A 19237-nucleotide genomic window follows, 5' to 3' on the forward strand; every position below is an offset into this window, starting at 1 on the left:
GCAGCGGCGGCGGCGGCCGGGACGAGGCGGCGGCGGCGGAGGCGGCGGCGCGGGGCTCTCGGGCTGATGGCGGCGGCGGGCGGCCCCGGGACTGCGCTGTCCCCGCGGCCGTGCGACAGCGACCCGGCCACCCCCGGAGCGCAGTCCCCGAAGGTGAGGAGCGGCGGACCGGCGGCGGCGCCTCGGGGCCGGGACCGGGGGCCTGGGGGCGGCCCCGGGCCGGGAGCGGGGGTGGCGGCCGTGAGGAGGCCGTGAGGGGGCGGCGGGGACACGGCGCCGGGCTGGCCCGTCCGGCCCACCGAGCCCTGGCACATTCGCGGAGCCCCGCGCGGGTCCGGGGGCGAGTCGGCCTCGGTCCGAAGTCTTTTTGGCGGTTTCTGCGCCGAAGGAGGTTCTGAGCACGTCCCCCGGGGGACGTTCTGCCCCGCGTAGAAATAAAACTTTCCTCAGAAACGGAGAGAGTTTTCTTCACGTTAGTCTGGGATAGAATGTGTGTTTTTAAAAGTGCCTTCATTTGAGGAGTATCTTTTTGAAATATTTGAGGTCTTCCTAAAAAATAGAAATGTGTACAAGTTGAAAAACAAGCCAGCCAGTTAATGAAGTTGGTTTGAGAACAAATAACCGTTCTGTTATTTTCAGGCCGACTTTTTTGTTTTCAAGTTTTGTAGTTTGTACTGTTTTAAGGAAGTAAAACGGACTTAGTGTTTTAAAGTCAGAGATGAGTGGAGAGGAATCGAGATGAACGGTAGGATGTCGTGCATTAAAACATTTTGTTTTCAAAGTTAGTTTACTAGTTTGTGACAGAAGGTTGGAATGGAGCGATGATTCGTACAACCTCAGTATTTCAGTTGTACTGAAAAGTTGGAATTGGAATGTGATGGGGACCGGAACCCCGAGGACCCGTGTCTTCGTTGATCCGGGGTCAGCGTTGACATAGGGACGGTTCTTCGGTCACCTGGCGAGGCTGCCCCTGCCAGGAGCCCCCCCTGTGCGGTCCTCTGTGCACGAGGGCCCTCAGGTGCCCCGACCGGTGACAGCGGCCAGGCGGTGGGTCTCCGCACAGCTGTGCTCGCAGAACCTGAGGCTGGGCCTGCGTGCGGCGGGGGGCCGGGGCCCCCGAGTCCAGGCCCAGCTGGAGGAGCGTGTCTGAATCAAGTGTGGGACCCCCAGAAACGGGTTTAATCCCCAGGTGGGAGCCGCCTGTGACTCTGAAGTGCAGATTGCTGATATCGGAGATTTCGGCAGCCTTAAAGCTTAGGACTTCTGGGTCAATATCGAGGTTGCAAGCAAAGTTCTTTCAACTTAATTGTATTCCATCATAATATTAGGAGGTATATTGCTGTTTGACCTCTCCGACGTCCACCTTATGTAATAGCACAATTTGCCTAGAATTTGTAATAGTAAATTCAAACACTACTTGTGAAATTGTGGTTTCAGCTTTTCTGAGGACTTCGCATTTTTAACTTTTTGTCTCTTTTTGAGTGTCTAAATTTCTTAGCCAAGGGAAATGTGCTTAAATGGATATTAAAATCCTTAAAGTGCTCAGAAGCAAGTAAAATATAAATGATACTCGAATGCTTATTGAATATGAAATGTTTCAATTGGGAGACTTACTGTTATGTGTAAGTTTTTGGAAAATGGATTTAGACTGTTCTCCGTCTCCTACCTGGTTGCTTTTCTTAATAGGAGTATACAGAGCTCTTCAATTGAATGCTTATTTTGTAAGAACTGAAAAGGAGAATATTCCCCGTTTTTTGCTATTTGGTAAAGAATCTGAGTAAATTCCTAACAGGTGGAGCCTTTTAACAGTTTGTAATCATATCATCATAATCATATTAACTAACTTTTACTGGGCACTTAATTGTTCGCTAGGCCTTGCTCTAAGGGCTTCCCATGTATTAACTCATTTAATCCCTACATTAGCCAAGTAGTGGAGGCAGTATTAGGGTCCCAGTTTTACAGATAAGGAGCGGATCACAGAGGCTAACCACTCAGCCCGTGAAGGGCAGTGCCCAGTAAGATTTCAGGCAGTCCAGCTTTGGCATGCTTGACCAACATACTTAACTACCTCTGTATTCTTAGAACCGTGGTATTTAACAAAATTGTATTGTCTTAGGAAGCTACATTACCTTGATTTTTTTTAATCTTTTTTTTTAAGCCTTAACTAATGTGCGATTAAATTAATTTCCTGACACTTGATGACATCATTCATTGCCTTAATGAAATGGTCTTACTTAACAGCCCTTCATATTGTCATGTAGTGGAAGATGTCGCTTAAAATTTTTTTTAAGCCTCTCTTTTTTGGGAGGTAGTGTGTGGTTTTATATAGATTGATGACTCTTATTAGGGTATATTTTTGCTAAATTTTTGCAATGTAAGAAAAAAAATTAACAGAATTGATCATCTGTTTTTAGTCCTTTTGTGTCCTCTTTTCACAGGGATATAAGTACCTAAAATAGCCAATTAGAATAGTCCAATAAACCAGCTATAAGTTGAGTTAAACACTAAATGATCCGTACATTTTTATCCTAGCTAGGGTAGGAGGATTTGCTTTACTTTCAGAGTATTGCAGCAATTTTATGTGTTTCTCTGAAGCAGGAGGCATTTTAACCTCTTGGTAAGAAAGCAAAAGTAGATTTAGACTTACAAGTTTATTGAAAATTTTCTTACTTTGATTTGTATTGAAGATTAGTTTTTAGTTTTTCCCAGGTCGTGCCCATTCCAAATTCTTGTCCCTCATTAATTATAGTAGGAAGTTAACATTTGTATAATCCTTAGAAAGCCTTTAAGTTGAGCCTTTTAGCAAGTCTGGGAGGATACATAATTAATCTTTCCTTATTTATTATTCTTTGTCTTGTTATTTTTTGAATCTTTTAAATGTTTAGGATGATAATGAAGATAATTCAAATGATGGGACCCAACCATCCAAAAGGAGGCGAATGGGCTCAGGAGATAGCTCTAGGAGCTGTGACACTTCCAGTCAGGATCTTGGGTACTGTCATTTTATTGCTTAATAATGTTTTTTGTGGTATGTGTCTTTTCTCTGTATTAGCTCCCTGCTCCCCATCCCCCAGCCCCGGCAAAGGCAATTATTAAAGATTGTAGAATGTTTTTATTGTGTTTTACAATGTGACAGCAAAGTTGCTTTTTGCTACTTAGTGCAATTCAAAAAAAAATTTTTTTATTGTGGTAAAATACACTTAAATTCACCATTTTAACTATTTTTAAGTGTATAATTCAGTGGCATAATTATTACATTCACAGTGTTGTGTAACCATCACCACCATCCATTTCCAAAACTTTTACATAATAAAATTCCCATTTTGCATATCCCCAGCCCCTGGTGGCCACCATTCTACTTTCTGTTATTATGAATTTGCCTATTCTAGGTACCTCATGTAAATGGAATCATACAGTGTTTGTCTTTTTGTGTCTGGCTTAATTTGGTAGGCATAATTTCTTCAAAGTTCATTCATGTTGTAGCTTGTGCTAGAATTTCCTTCCTCTTTAAGGCTGAATTATACTTCATTGTTATAATTATACAGTATGTTATGTTTATCTCTTTATCTGTTGATGGACACTTGGGTTGTTTCCACATTTTGGCTGGTGTGGATAATGCTGCCTTGAACATTGATGTATAAATATATTTGTTCAGACTTCTTTGGGTATATACCTAGGAATGGAACAGGTGGGTCACATGGCAATTCTATGTCTAACTTTTTGAGGAGCTGCCAAACTGTTTTCCACAGTGGATGCACCATTTTTTATTCCCACCAGCAAAGTACAAAGTTTCTGACTTCTTCACATTCTTACCAGCTTGTTATATTTCCTTTTTTTGTTTGTTTTTGATGACAGCCATTCTAAAAGGTGTGAAGTGGAATCTTGCTGTGATTTTGATTTGAATTTCCATAATGACTAGTCAAATTGAGAGTCTTTTCATGTGCTTATTGGCCATTTGTATATCTTTGGAGAAATGTTCAAGTTTTCTGCCCATTTTTAAATTTTTTTGTTGTTGTTGTTTAGACATTCTTATCAGACGTATGAATCGAAGTTATTTTCTCCCATTCTGTGGGTTGACTTTTCACTCTGTTGATAGTGTCTTGATACACAAAATCTTTAATTTTGCTCAAGTCCAAATTATTTACTCTATTTTGTTGCTCATGCTATGAATCCATTGCTCAAATTTAGCAGTGGATTCATATCTAGAATCCATTGCTAAACCTGAGATCATGAAGATTTACCCCTATGTTTTCTTCTAAGAGTTTTCTAGTTTTAGTTCTTACATTTAGGTCGTCGATCCATTTTTTAATTAATTTTTCTGTCTGATTTGAGGTAAAGGTTCAATTTCATACTTTTGCATTTGGTTGTCCAAATTCCCAGCACCACTTTTGAGAAAACTGTTCTTTTGTCTGTTACTTTTAATTGGATAGATGCATAAAATGGTGTTTATATTCTGCCTGTATTATCCACTGATGAAATTTAGAGGTTGAATTGGTCCAGGTCCAGACGTCTGTAGTCTTTACTATTCAGGATTGGGGATTGATCTGCAGTGCACTGGGTATGTGGAGTCTATGTGCTTTATAGTTCAGTTTATTGAGAAATAGCTTTTTAGGGTTCTGCTTTCTCTGCAGTTTGTGACTTACTGAACAGAAGATGGGAAACAGAAGTTGATTACTTTATACTTTGGGTGCATGAAATAGTGGCTATGGGTGCTAAGCCCATGAGAAAGAATTCAGAACTGGTATCACTACCCCGATTTGCAAAAGCTAAAAAACGTTGCCGTTGTTCCTGACAGTTGTGAGTCTTTGTTCTTTGTGATATGTGGAAAATATTATTTCCAGTGTACTTTAAAAAAAAAAATTCATTTATTTTTGGCTGCGTTGGGTCTTCGTTGCTGTGTGTGGGCTTTCTCTAGTTGGCAGTGAGTGGGGGCTACTCCTTGTCGCGGTGCGCGGGCTTCTCATTGCGGTGGCTTCTCTTGTTGCAGAGCATGGGCTCTAGGCATGCGGGCTTCAGTAGTTGCAGCACGTGGGCTCAGTAGTTATGGCTCGTGGGCTCTAGAGCGCAGGCTCAGTAGTTGTGGCTCGTGGGCTTAGTTATTCCACGGCATGTGGGAAGAGGTCTTACCAGGACAGGGATTGAACCTGTGTCCCCTGCATTGGCAGGCAGATTCTTATCCACTGCGCCACCAGGGAAGTCCTCCAGTGTACTTTTTTGCTTTGGTATTCCAGATGGTTGTTTCTTTTATCTCTACCTCTTTTGTAATTTCATTGATGCACATGAAATCGTAAGAACTTCTTTGTATTACAAAATCATAGAAGACTGAGAATTTAAATAATCAAAATAGTTTTTCCAAATCCTTAAAATATATTCTCAAAAATGTTTAAAAATGAATATCCTTTAAAACAAAAATGATTAAAATTTTATAAAAGCTACATTTAAGGCATAATATATATTTCTGTGCTTAGCTTTAGCTACTATCCAGCAGAAAATTTGATAGAGTACAAATGGCCACCTGATGAAACAGGAGAATACTATATGCTTCAAGAACAAGTCAGTGAATATTTGGGTGTGACCTCCTTCAAACGGAAATATCCAGGTATTAAGTCTTAGTTTATATAACAGATTAAATCTAACTTTTAACTAATAGTAATTCTTTTTGATAGGTTGTCAAGTTCTGAATATTTGAGTATGGATTATTGATAACGTGTTTTATATTCTTCTGCTTGCTGATTTTTATTTGCAGCTTTCATTCATTCAGCATCTCTCTCTTATGCCTTGTAAACTGATTTACAAGCAAAATGAGGAAGATGAATTTCCTGGAAAAACTTTAGGGAGAAATCATTTTGTAGCCACATGAATGAACTAAGCATTTTGATTCTTGACTGTTGCTCCTTGGCCTTAGGGACGGAGGTAGCTACATCACCTATATCTGAACTTGGGAGAGGCTGTGTTTCATCAGCTAGTTTAATACAGTTACTTGTCTTACCTTCTGGCTTTGGATTACTCTGTTTTCAGTTTTATTTTAACTTTCATTTTTTAAAATTTGTAAGCTTTTTTGTGTAGTCTTTTAATAATATTTGGAATATGTAACAGGGAGTACTTTTTTAAATCCTTGAAGATTTTAACTTTAAACATTTTTTTAAAGTTTTTTAAGCTTTTAAAAGTTTTACAAATGCAAAAGACTATTTTTGATAGTCTTTTATTCTTGTTTTTTTTTTTGGAGATTTAGAGCGACGAGATTTGTCTCATAAGGAGAAACTGTACCTGAGAGAGCTAAATGTCATTACAGAAACACAGTGCACTCTAGGTAATGAACATTTAATGAGGCGATACCGGATGAGTATTTATTTTCTTTCCCAGAATATTTTACAAAATTAATAAATAGATTGAATTATTTAAATGCTAAACTGTTAACTTCATTTTTGATTATTGTTAAAATAAAAAAGAGAATGATGTTTTATAACAATATCATTTTCTAATAACTAACAGAAGTGTCAAAGTGTATATATGTTTTGTGTGCAAAATTTGTACAGTACTTTTTAAAAGTATTGGTCCTTGTCTCTTAAAAGGCAAATTTTGCTCAGTTTTTAGTTATGTATAGTTATGTCCCTGCTTTATTTGTAATTTTCCCTTCATAAATATATTAAGGCAACTTTTTAATATAAAACCATGGGAGTTCATCTCAGCAGTTGGTATAATCTGATACCATGAGTTTCGAAAATTGCCTGTGTGACTTATGTGTGTGTGCTGATGCTTTTGGTGAAATTTGAATTGACTCTATAATATTTCTAGTATATCGAATTTGAAGACTAAGAACTGAAGTATATTGAAAAAGTCTTTTTCCTCATCGAGTATCCCATGCCGATTGCCAGTGCTTAGTGTGCGTCATTATTTAGCAATTGTTTCTAGTAAGGGATATATGTTTATATATAGTACGTAGAATCTTAAAAAAGTTTTGGTTGAAAAATTGATTTATTTGCCTTTGCAACTTTGGTAATCTATTTCTTTTTAATTGTTTGACTTTGTATTATGAATATTATTTTTTATTATTTTTGAATGTATTAAACTATTTTGCTTTGACTATTGGAAAACTTCTTAAATGTAGAGTAGTTTGAAGGAAAAGCAAATTTTGAAAAGTGGTATGTTCACTTAGCCTTGAAAAAGCTTCTTTACCTTTTCTTTGGTCTGAAATAGGCTTAACAGCATTGCGCAGTGATGAAGTAATTGATTTAATGATAAAAGAATATCCAGCCAAACATGCTGAATATTCTGTCATTCTTCAAGAAAAAGAACGCCAGCGAATTACAGATCACTATAAAGAATATTCTGTAAGTATCTAGGTAACCACCATCTTGGTTTGGGGGAATGACGTTTTATAAAGTTAGATGTGACTTCCAACTGTAATATTTTTATTTCAGCAACTGCAACAACAGAATACTCAGAAAGTTGAAGCCAGCAAAGTGCCTGAGTACATTAAGAAAGCTGCCAAAAAAGCAGCTGAATTTAACAGCAACTTAAACCGGGAACGTATGGAAGAAAGAAGAGCTTATTTTGACTTACAGACACATGTAGGATCTCTTACATTTATTAATCCCTGAACCTCGCTAATTGCTTGTTACCGTAGGCTACTGAACACCTTTACTGTAATGTTTTGTACCAGCAGTACGTCCTTTTCTTCCCCAGAACCGAAGCTGTCGTTTTTAATGTGCCCGATACTATTTGCTTCACTTCTCTGCGTGTGTGTGATATGTCTCTTGCTTTTTGGTTGGCACGCTACTGAAGGAGTCTGGTAGCACCCTTGTGTGCCCCAGGGGTAGGTGTAAGAGGTTTCCATAGAAGTTCACGGACTTCTCACCCTTACCACGTGAGGTTAAAACTTACTATTTCCGTTTCATAGATGAGGACGTTGAGCTCCAGAGGTTTTATAAGTAGCCCTTAAGTGGTGAGCAGACACACTGCCTTTCCTCAGAAATGATGGCCACGGTAAACAGCCAGACAAACTCACTAGAACTAGGAATACCAACCCCCTTAGGTCATAGCTCCTAATGTCTCTTTTATTTTTAGCCTTTGCGGGGAGAAACACGGTAGAGAGCAAGAGGGGGCTGTTTTCCTAAAGCCTTGATTCTTCTCATGGAGTCGGGTGTGTCTTTCTCTTTGTGTTAAACCAGGTTATCCAGGTGCCTCAAGGGAAGTACAAAGTGTTGCCGACAGAGAGAACTAAGGTCAGTTCTTACCCGGTGGCCCTCATCCCTGGACAGTTCCAGGAATATTACAAAAGGTACTTAGTGTTTTGTTTTGTTTTTTTGCCATTAGTATCAGTGTTGGTGAGGGACTTCAAAGTCCTGTGTTTGTTTTCTAGAAGTTTTTAGCTCTATAAGCATCACCATAAGATGTATAAGATTTGTGTCAATCTTTTCTATCTTCTATGGTTCTGTGGTGAAGAATGCTCTTTACAGAACTTGAACATCTGCTGACAAAGCCTGAGGTGCCATCTCACTGCCCACCTGTTTGTGTTTCTGTGGACAGGTGCCAGGGGTTCTCCATACCTCCATCCTTAAAGTATGGTCCATGGCCCAGCATCGCTGGTGTCACGTGGAAGCTTATTGGAAATGCAGACTCTCGAGCACGCCCCCAGACCTTCTGCCTGGGCGTCTGCATTTTCACAGACGGGCACAAGTGGCTGCGGAGAGGCATGGCCACCTGGGAGCTCCTGCTGCCCTGGCCTGGCCGCTGCATCCGTTCCCGCAGCGAGAGTGCTGCTGGTCTCTCCTTTCCAGCCTGGATGCAACCGAAGACAGGGCCCACAGCGTCACTTGTGTCAAAATCTCAGCTTTTACTTCATAAAAACCCTGATGCTTTCTAGGATAGAGAATATTCTTTAGACAGTAGTATTTAAAATAGACTATACGGGCTTCCCTGGTGGCGCAGTGCTTAAAAATCTGCCTGCCAATGCAGGGGACACGGGTTGGAGCCCTGGTCCGGGGAGATCCCACATGCCGCGGAGCAGCTAAGCCCATGCGCCACAACTACTGAGCCTGCGGTCTAGAGCCCACGAGCCACAGCTACTGAGCCCGCGTGCTACAACTACTGAAGCCCACATGCCTAGAGCCCATGCTCCACAACAAGAGAAGCCACAGCAATGAGAAGCCCGCGCACCTCAACGAAGAGTAGCCCCTGCTCGCCACAACTAGAGAAAGACCGCGTGCAGCAACGAAGACCAAACACAGCCAAGATAAATAAATAAATAAATAAAATTAAAAAAAAAAATAGACTATACAATCACACTATTTGAAAGTCAAACTTAAATCATGGGTCAGCAAATTTTCATTTTCTCACTTTGGGCAGAGTACATTACTGAGTGATAGGCCTGTGTCCCAACCCCTGTGCTTTTTGGCGTGACGTCTTAGGCGAGTGGGATGCTGATCCAGTGTCCTCTCCCTCCTGAGGTTCCGAGATCATAGCCGCCCGCTGCGATCCTGTGGGACGGCTCGGACGTCACCAGCGGGCCGTGTGCTGACTGACCTGGGGAAGGGGTTGCCGATCCCTAGTTTCAGATAAAAGAGATGATTACATTTGTTAGAATACACGCTTCACAAATTGGTTTAAAATAATTTGTTACTGGAAATTTTGTTTCTTAAATAGTATCTTGTACCGTGCACCGCTGTGACTTACCTGTGTTAATTTATTTGATGCTCACGTTCTCTCTGTGGGGTGGACTTGTTACCATACCTGCTTTACAGGTGAAGCAGCAGCAGTGCACAGGCAGTGAGGACTCAGAAAAGTGGGAGGGTGGAGGTGCTCAGGCAGGATTCTGTATTGCCACAGTTCCGTCCTTGTCTGCTGACATTTTTTGTGGGGGGAGGGTGTTGAGGGTAAAGGAGAGAGACATAATCTTTTGACAACAAGAATCAAGTACATGTTTTGTACTCTTAGACTGGTGAAAAAATGTTTAGGCTTTTTTTTATTCCTTGTCCCTATTTGAGTACCAAAATGAAAAAATTATTTATTGCCTCTAATCATTTTTCAAAAGTATTTGTGGTTAATATTAAGGCTATTATCATAGTTCAAAATTAGTCCATATATATTTAACAATAAAGGAAAACTGGGGACTTCCCTGGCAGTCCAGTGGTTAAGACTCCGAGCTCCCACTGCGGGGGGCATGGGATGGAACCAGTTCCATCCCTGGTTGGGGAACTAAGATCCCGCAAGCCGTGCGGCACAGCCAAAAATAAAAAGGAAAAGTGAAAATCCTCTCTGAACTATAGGTACTCGCCAGATGAACTGCGGTATTTGCCATTAAACACAGCGCTTTATGAGCCCCCCCTGGATCCTGAGCTCCCTGCTCTCGATAGCGATGGTGATTCAGATGATGCCGAAGATGGTCGAGGTGATGAGAAACGGAAAAATAAAGGCACTTCGGTGAGACCATTTATCTTCAGTAGGAGGTGTCTCCTTTTCCTTTGAATTTTTGCTGATTGCTTTCCTGGAGTGTTAAATTGAACTTGTGTCACTACCCTCTTTTTGAAAAAGGACAGTTGCATATAAGTTCCAGAAAGCTTCCATCAGGAAAAGTTATTGTGTGTGTTGATATGGTCTGTGTGTGGCCTTTGGTAAGTTTTATCCTTAAAGTTGCCCCTTTGTGGTTTTCACAGGCAGGTTAGGCAGGGTACTAGACATTGGTTTACAATCTTATGCTTAACCATCTTGGGTTAGGGGGAGCACATTAACTTGTGTTCCTGTTGCTTAATTAATAGTCTTCGGCCTCTTCTAGGATAATGTTAAGGTTACCAACATGTTGTGCTGTTAGTTAGGTTTTCCTGCATGACTTTTTTGGTAGCAAAATGCCATTGCAGGACAGTGGGGAAGTTGGTGTGCTCTGTGGAACTGAAGGAGAACGAAGAAGACAGTAGTCAGGGGTTTGATTTTTATTTAGCATGGCACATGAAGCGGCTGGCCGTTGTATACCTTTCTCGCCGACCTGAACCTGGGGTTGTGTTAGCATTAATGGGCACTGCACTTTGTCACTAACAGCTTCTAAAACAGATTTAGTGACACGTCGCATAAAGTAAGACGCCCTTCCGATGCTCAAGTGATGACACTGCTTTTCTTCCGTCACGTTGGTACAGGGGTGCTGTGTTGTGATGAGGGTGTGATGAAGTCGACTTTCTCCTACACTGCTAGTGGGCGTGTCGGTTAATACAGCTTTTGGGGAAAGCGTTTTCACAGTCTGTACCAAGATTTTTAACTTCCATGGAATTTGACTTGGCAAATACACAAATAGAATTTATCCGAAGAACCTGATCAGATGGTAACAAAATTTAATTAGGAAAAAATGTCCATTGGAGTGTTCCTTTCTATAGCAGAAATTAGAAATATCATGTCCACAGTGGGTTATATATTACATTTACATGGTAGAAATGCAGTTCAAAGAATATTTAATGATGTGATGAAATGCACGTAGCACTTAAAAATATTAAAATGCAGATGCACACACACATACAATGTAATTCAGCTTCGTGTTTGTGTTTTAAAAAATGAGGGCACACATGTAGGTAGGATGTGTGTGTGTTAGTGTGTGAATCTGGGTATCTGTACAAACACGTAACTAGAAAAGAGATACATCATGTTCCCAGGTGTTGTCTCAGGATGTTTACTAGGGTGGTTATGGATAACCTGATCTTTTCTTTTATAATTTTCATAATTTATATGAACATAACATTTTTATTCTAATTAGAAAATTTTAAAGTAAAAAATGAAGAATTAAGTGATTTTTGAACTCCTCCTAAACTTTGAACATGTACAATATGTCTGATACTGTTGTAAATACTTGATGATATTGGCCCTCTGCCTAGTTTAACATTAGGAAGTTACAGGTGTGGGCTTGAAGAACTTCTTTAGTGACCTTTATTACTCAGTAAAAATACCCACACTTAGTTAAAGCAGTTTCTTTTTTAAAGGATATTTTTGTGTGAAACAAATGTGCTCCCTTGTGACATGGTAAAATGGTGTTGAAGCTGTGTCGTGTAATAACAGCTGAAGTAGGTAATTCTGTTACTGTTGACTTAGGTCAGAAAACAAAGTCGATTAAGGTACTTGCTGATATAAATGGAACTAGCTATAATGTATTTATAAGATGAATAAATGATCCTTACCATGACTTCTTTTAGTCTCACACTGGAAAATGTTTTCTTAGATTAGAATTATCTTTTTATTTTTGAATTGATGGAACTTTAAAACTTTTCTTGGATATATTCTGTAGTTTTCGAATCTGCATGAGTTCCAAGGAACCTCTGTTTGTGCCTTTGACTTGCAGGACAGCTCCTCTGGCAACGTGTCTGAGGGGGAAGGCCTTCCCGAAGGCCAGGAGGAGCCTCTGCAGGGAAGACAGAGGTCCAGGGACAAGGCTGCTCCTCCACGGAAAGATGCTTCCAAACGTTCTGTACTGTCCAAGTCAGTTCCTGGGTACAAGGTAGAAGAAAAAAGCCCCTGACTCAGCTTCCTTCCTGACCAGCTTCTCTCCCTGAAATATTTTAACTTTGAATTTCAAAGTTGTGGAGCTCCTGCCTGCTGCACTTCACTAGCTGTTCTTCTGTGGTGTGTGCCCTCTGTCAGCCTCCTTCCTTTCTGCTTTATTTTCCTGGTGGCTTTTCTATCACTTTGGCTGTGGTTCAGCTTCTGTTTTCTGTAGATGTACAATTGATAAGAGAATCTTTTTTTGTTCTTTTAAATAATAACCAGGCAAGTATGGGTTTTTAAGGCGTGATCTAATAGGCAGAACTTTATACTTGTTTCCTCAGAGTAAAAAGCATCCTGGTCTGACGCTGAAAGCACCCTGGTACTGGTGAAGCTGGGCCCACTGAGCCATGCATTGGGGAGGGAGCCCCTTAGGCCAGGCTGCATTTCTGCAGTGCGTTTCACTAAGAGCCATCTGGGTTCAGTCTAGGAACTCTTCGGTCCACTCACTGGCCACGTTCAGCTAACCCTCTGGTGGAGAACAGTAAAACTGGTCTACATTGTGGTGGCTTTCAGCCTAACCTTGGCAGGTAGCCTGTGCAGTTCTGTGACAAGGATTTACACATTATCTGGCAGGTGATTTGGCTTAGATGCACTTGTTAACTTTTTGATCCGGTTATTCTCAGAGTCAGGTAGCATGCTGTCAGCAAAAGGGTTATTTTTATCATTTCCTCCTGCCGTCTGCCCCTTCCCCTTCAGAGGGTCGAGTGAGAGATGAGTAGCCTTATTCATATATGGGGATTTAAGAGTATCATAAAAGGAGTAGAATTAGCTCCAAGTTTTATGTTTTGAATGGTAACAGTAAAATAGACAGTTTTCAGTCTGGTATGTATCAGTATGCTTGTTATGTGGTTATGAAGGTGTTTTGAAGGAGCATTTTAGAGTAAGTTGATCAAAAAGTTTTGCTGAGCGGAGTTGCTGAACACTTGTGTATGTCAGGTCAGGGTTGTGGTGTATAATCCAGAAGCACAGGTTCAAGTGGGCGCTGGCCAGTGTCCCTTCAGCCTAAGCAGAGCCCTTCTAACAGTCCATTGCCTTTCTTTTCCTGAAGTAAAAAAGCAACTTAACAAATTAGCATATTCCATATTTAATTAGAAAATACCTTTACATCATCAGCTTTCAAGTATATATTTTTTCAGCCCAGCTTCATTCAGCAAGGACGGCTGCACTAGGCTGCAGCCATGTGATTTTTGTCCTTGTTTTACGTGCTTATCTTATCTCATTTTTTTAAACTAAAGATTTAAATTAATGCTTAATAATTGAAAGCAAATGAACTCTAGAGATTAAATTTTGGAAAGTTAGCCTGCTGTGTGTGCTAAACAGTGTGCTTCTGGTCCGAGAAGAGCTTGGAATGGGAGTTGCAGCTCAAAGCACACTGTGAGTGTTACATAGACCTTTCAGAAAGTAAGCCTGGATCAATCATGGGTTAAAAAAGAAAGAATACTAAAACAGATGTTTAGAGGCTGAAAATGAAGAACTATTCAATGCTATCATTGATTATTTAAGGTAGAAGAAATACATTGATTAACCTAAATTGGTAGCACTCAAGGGAGTCTGATATGCAGAATATGCACGTTTTATAATCTGTGAACATTCTTCGAACCTAGAAATGTCTCGGTTATTTCAAAGTTTGGAACAGCCAGTATCTAGACAATACATTCATGTGAACATGTTTATTAAAAGTTAACCTCTCTATGAAAAGTATTAATAAGCCAAGATGTGCCTAAATATTAGGGTACTTTAAGCTGAAGGTCATATATATAAATGTTTTAAAATATGGGAGTTAAGAAAAATTATAATGTATTTGATGTCTTGCTTAATAAGATTCACTAGTAATTGCCCTTAATTTGTAGGACAGTATTGTTTAGGTTACATTAACCTGAAATTAAAGCATAATTATTAGGATTCAGGCCTATGTTTAAAGTATATAACTAAAATCTATACTATATGAGTGCTAACATGAAAGTCTCACTATCTTTGGTTGTTTTTCAAGCAGGAAAATAAGTGTATTGTGAGCCTTTTATTTGAGATGCTGAGAACTCTTAGGGAGATTATTTTAATTTTCTTGTCATTAGTGAAATTTTGATGTTGTGCTGTTACGAAGTAGGACTGTCTCCATCGGACATGTATGGAGGGTTCTGTTCATTAACCTTCAGAGAGTTCCATACCCGGTTCCCTTCCTCCATCACCACTGCAAAGCCCGAGAGACGAGCTTCCCAACCAGCGATTGGTACCCAACGTGTACAGTCCTGGATGTGAGCAGTGTGGCTTCTGAGAGAGCTCAAGAGTGCTTGAGTGAACAAAGTATCTTTTTATATTGAGCTGTGGCATCATCATAGAAAATGCTGCAAAGCTCCGTCTCTCTCTGTCTCTCTCCCTCTCCCTCCCTCTCCACCCATCTCTCCCTCTTTTCATCAAGATGAAGACTATTGGGTAAGAAAAATTCTAAGTGGTTTAACAAAACATTATGATTTTAAGCTTAGAAGTAAACCTAGAATTTTCTTGGTATCCCTTTTATCATAGGTGTTCAATGTATATTTTAATGATTGTAGAACTTGAACTGCTCTAGAATGTGAATGACTAGCTTTGTGTTTTATTCCTTTTGATTTTTTGTAAAGGATCTCCTATGAGGAGTTCTTGATTTAAATATTGTGTGGTTACTTCCTTGACTTTACTGAAAAATATTAAAGTACTTAGTATGCCAGTATCTAACTTGAACTATAAGTATTAAATAAGTGTATCTTTTACATTTAGTGCAGGTACCATAACCAAAAGATATTTCTTTTTTCGGTGGATTGAGAGGTAGCTTTCTGCTGTATATTATGGCGATTACAGATTTGATCATAACTGAACCAGAATTTGGATCATAGAAGTGCACTTCCTGGCTATTTTTTATTTAGGAGAAAACACAATGAGAACCTTTTATGCTTAGAATGTAGCAGTAAACAACAGAGGGTAACTACACTGCGAGACTTAAGAGGTTTGAGCATGTGACACTATCCTTTTGTTGGGGAGCAGGGTATAAAGATATACGGGAGATGTAGAATAGTCAACAGTAAAGTTTTATATGTATGTTTTAACTTCCATGATATTTATTATTTTGTAGAGACATTTGTGATTGTTTAGAGTTATTGTTTTTATTATATTTATGTATAAGGTTGACTTTTTTTTTAAATAAATAAGCCAAAAATTATTTTTGAATGCCTCTGTCATCTTTTGTAGAGAAAGATAATTTTAAAAATAAAAAAAAACCTAAAGAATTAAGAACAAATTGTTTAGGCTGTGCAGGTTTTGAAGGTGGCAGTGAGACATTTCAAAGCTGGAATAATACAGTATGCAAAGTTGGAATTTTGTTTAGGCTCCTCTTTTGTTCAGTAACTTAGGAAAGGGAAACATAAGATGCATTTGGCTGGGTTGTATTAAACAGAAATACAATATTTCTATTTAAAATACTTTTTCTCCCAGTTTTAATATAAATGAACGAATGAATGAGTGAATGAGTGAATGAACATGCCCCCGGTCCCCATTTCCTCCTTGGCCCCGGCTTGCTCTCCTTTCCTACCACTGCTCCATGTTCATGTGGAGCCAGTGAACGACATGTTACTACGGTCAAGGCTGTGATGTTCCAATGTCCCCTTTCCCCTCCCAATTTCAGGTGTAGTGAACCTTCTTCTTTTCCATGTGTTGCCAAGTGTTTTCTTAAAGCCCAGATGCCTTCATTGGATAGTGCCGGTTTTTAATCTGAAAAACGAATGGTACTTAAAACATAGGGTGTCTGCATATTTCTAAGTGATAATTTCATATTTTGCCTGTCTGAGAACTACTTTTCTCTTTCATGTTTTGTATGTCATAGTGAATGCTTTTTCTCTTAAATACAGGCTCTTTTATTAATGTATTAGATATGCAAAGGGAATAATCACACAACTCGGATTCCCACCAACCTTTTTTGCACATGACAATGTATGCTGAGACATCTTGCAATTAAAAATGTTAAAACATTGATTTTGTATCTTAGATTTTATAGATCTAGTTTCGCAACTTTGGAGAATATCAGGTTTTAAACAAAATGAGCATATAAGCTGCTTACAATGGAGTATTCTCTTTGGGAACAAGCCTAAAACTTCCATGTAATGGTCACTCAGTACTTGGATTTTTCTCTTTCAGTTAATAGTGCAGTTTGACAATGTATTAGTCTTCCCTTCCAGTTCGTTATACAGATCTTACTGGGTATGTAGGGAGTGTAGAATGCTATATCTAATCCTAACATGAGATCATGCCATTGACAAAATTTAAAAATGAAATCTAAGGCTTCAGTTGGTAGGCTGTTGTATGTTGAAGGCAGATTCATGTCAGGTTATGTCCTCCAAAAAGGTCCTCATTAGCAAGTTAACCAGAAGTAAAAATAAGGCAATACAGTGATAATTCCTTTTGAACCCATAGTAAGTTCTTCTGGCATGAATTTATAGCCCTCTTCTACCCTTCCAGCCAAAGGTCATTCCAAATGCTCTATGTGGAATTTGTCTGAAGGGTAAGGAGTCCAACAAGAAAGGGAAGGCTGAATCACTTATACACTGCTCCCAGTGTGATAACAGTGGTAAGTATTGACATGTCTTCACATTTTAACCACCCTATTTGTTGCTTCGACTAGGATTCTTAGTTGTCAGCTAGGCTTGAACCAAAGAATCATCAAGTATATAAAGTCCATGTATTTTTTTCGACTTTGTGTTTTCATTCCTCTTTGGCAGTTAAACATTGTAGCCATTCTTGAGACGTCCAAGCAAACTAGCATTTTATTATGCCATATTAAGTTAAAAATTCTTGTGTGAAATACAACTAATACTGGTTTTGGTTTAGGCCATCCTTCTTGCCTGGATATGACCATGGAGCTTGTTTCTATGATTAAGACCTACCCATGGCAGTGTATGGAGTGTAAGACTTGCATTATATGTGGACAACCCCACCATGAAGAAGAAATGATGTTCTGTGATGTGTGTGACAGAGGTTATCATACTTTTTGTGTGGGCCTTGGTGCTATTCCATCAGGTAAAGATTCAAAAAGAAGGAATGTTATCTTTGAGTGAAGGGACTCTTCCAGCATTGTTTTTTTTTTGTTTGTTTTGTTTTTTTGAGGCTGCATAAACACCATAATCACATGAAGGGCCTGGAGATCCTTCTATTCACAAGAAGTGACCAAAGCTGTGATCATGTCCAGCTGTTTTTCATCCTTAGACAAGCTGACTAAAGGACAAGTGAGATATCAGACTGCCTATAAGTTTAGGAAGTAGAGCTCAGTGTATATCGATTGAGCCAGTGTTCTACTGAAATAGCTAAAGGAGTAGCATCAATTTGTTTCAAAGCCTTGATTTCATAAGTCATTTAGAAACTTCAACAAAATGACTGCTATGCCTTTATACATATTAAACCAGATTTTTGTAAATTGAGGCAGCATAACAATTCCAGATAACTTCAGAATGAACACAGAATCAAAGAATAAATCACAGTAATCGGACTAAAACATTACACACATAATTGTGTAACTTTAGAACTTATTTGCATGTTGACACTGTCTAATACTTTATAAAATATATGCCTGGGTTTCCTGGGACTTGTTGAGATGCAAGCAACTTAATTATTCAGAGTTGTTTAGTGATTGAGATCAAGTATGTTGTAGAGCTCATCAAAATGCTGTCAGATACTGGTGAGCGCAGCGCAGCGCACCAGCACTTGAGAGGATGCCGGGAGCTGCCGCTGAGCAGCACAGAATGCTGAAAATAAGCGAAAGTCAGTAACAGGTTTTATATTGGGATCTGTATGCTTGAACTCTTAGAGTATGATAGTGTTTGAATTTCAGAAAGGATTTTAACTGTTTAAAGGTCCCTACCATTATTTAGTTCCTCCCATGACCCCTTCCCTCCTCCTGTGCATTTCACAGGGCATTGATGACTCTGATTACCTTAAGGCAAGTTTGCATTTTTCTCCTTAAATTAAGGAACTCATTAGTGCCCGTCCCACCAGAAGTCCAGTGAGGATTATCAATAGCCATTGCTAAGGAAGGAGAGCTAACTGGGTTTAAAATTCAGTCCTAAAAAGTTAAATTTCATCCTGTATTAACTAACAATTTTTCTCCTAGGTCGCTGGATTTGTGACTGTTGTCAGCAAGCCCCCTCAACACCCAGGAAAGTGGGCAGAAGGGGGAAAAACAGCAAGGAGGGATAGTTTTTGACCCCAATACTGTAATGCGCATTTAAATGAAGTATTTGGTGCCAATTTACAACATTCTCATTTTTATGCCAATAAAAGATTTCTGAAACTAACTATGTGCCTAAAATCTGCAAGTTCATTCATTTTGTTATAAGCTACTCTTACCCTTGAAGCCAATTTCAGGTAGAAGAATAGTTCCATCTTCTTTAGCCTAAAAGTTACTATTATTTTCATGAAATTTTCCTCATCTATTTTCTGGTCTACCATGGGTAGCATAGCAAAGTTATTTAATAACGGAAGACTTTTTTTTTTTTTTTTTGTGGTACGCGGGCCTCTCACTGTCGTGGCCTCTCCCGCTTCGGAGCACAGGCTCCGGAGGCGCAGGCTCAGCCGCTCCGCGTCATGTGGGATCCTCCCGGACTGGGGCAACGAACCTGCGTCCCCCGCATCGGGGGGCAGACTCTCAACCACTGCGCCACCAGGGAAGCCCCCAAAGCTGACACTTTGTAACTTCATAAGG

At 39.6% G+C, this 19237-nt stretch overlaps 1 protein-coding gene across 4 annotated transcripts; it reads left to right on the forward strand.

Annotated features, from left to right (window-relative positions):
• The first annotated feature begins 26 nt into the window (after positions 1-26).
• On the forward strand, positions 27-18826 carry PHF10 (PHD finger protein 10). Of its 4 annotated transcripts, none has more exons than XM_024122587.3 (12): positions 27-153; positions 2886-2992; positions 5469-5599; positions 6227-6310; positions 7198-7331; positions 7422-7571; positions 8172-8281; positions 10269-10422; positions 12317-12472; positions 17002-17110; positions 17371-17559; positions 18647-18826. In XM_024122587.3, the coding sequence occupies exons 1-12, from the start codon at positions 67-69 to the stop codon at positions 18730-18732; spliced, it is 1497 nt and encodes a 498-aa protein (XP_023978355.1). In that variant the 5' UTR covers positions 27-66; the 3' UTR covers positions 18733-18826. The 4 variants fall into 4 exon arrangements, with proteins under 4 accessions (XP_023978355.1, XP_023978356.1, XP_023978357.1 ...); XM_024122588.3 differs by having other exon boundaries at positions 6233-6310; XM_028494747.2 differs by lacking the exon at positions 27-153 and adding an exon at positions 534-745.
• Positions 18827-19237: the final 411 nt, after the last annotated feature.

Source organism: Physeter macrocephalus, chromosome 10 (assembly GCF_002837175.3).
Source record: "Physeter macrocephalus isolate SW-GA chromosome 10, ASM283717v5, whole genome shotgun sequence".
Lineage (NCBI taxonomy): Eukaryota > Metazoa > Chordata > Mammalia > Artiodactyla > Physeteridae > Physeter > Physeter macrocephalus.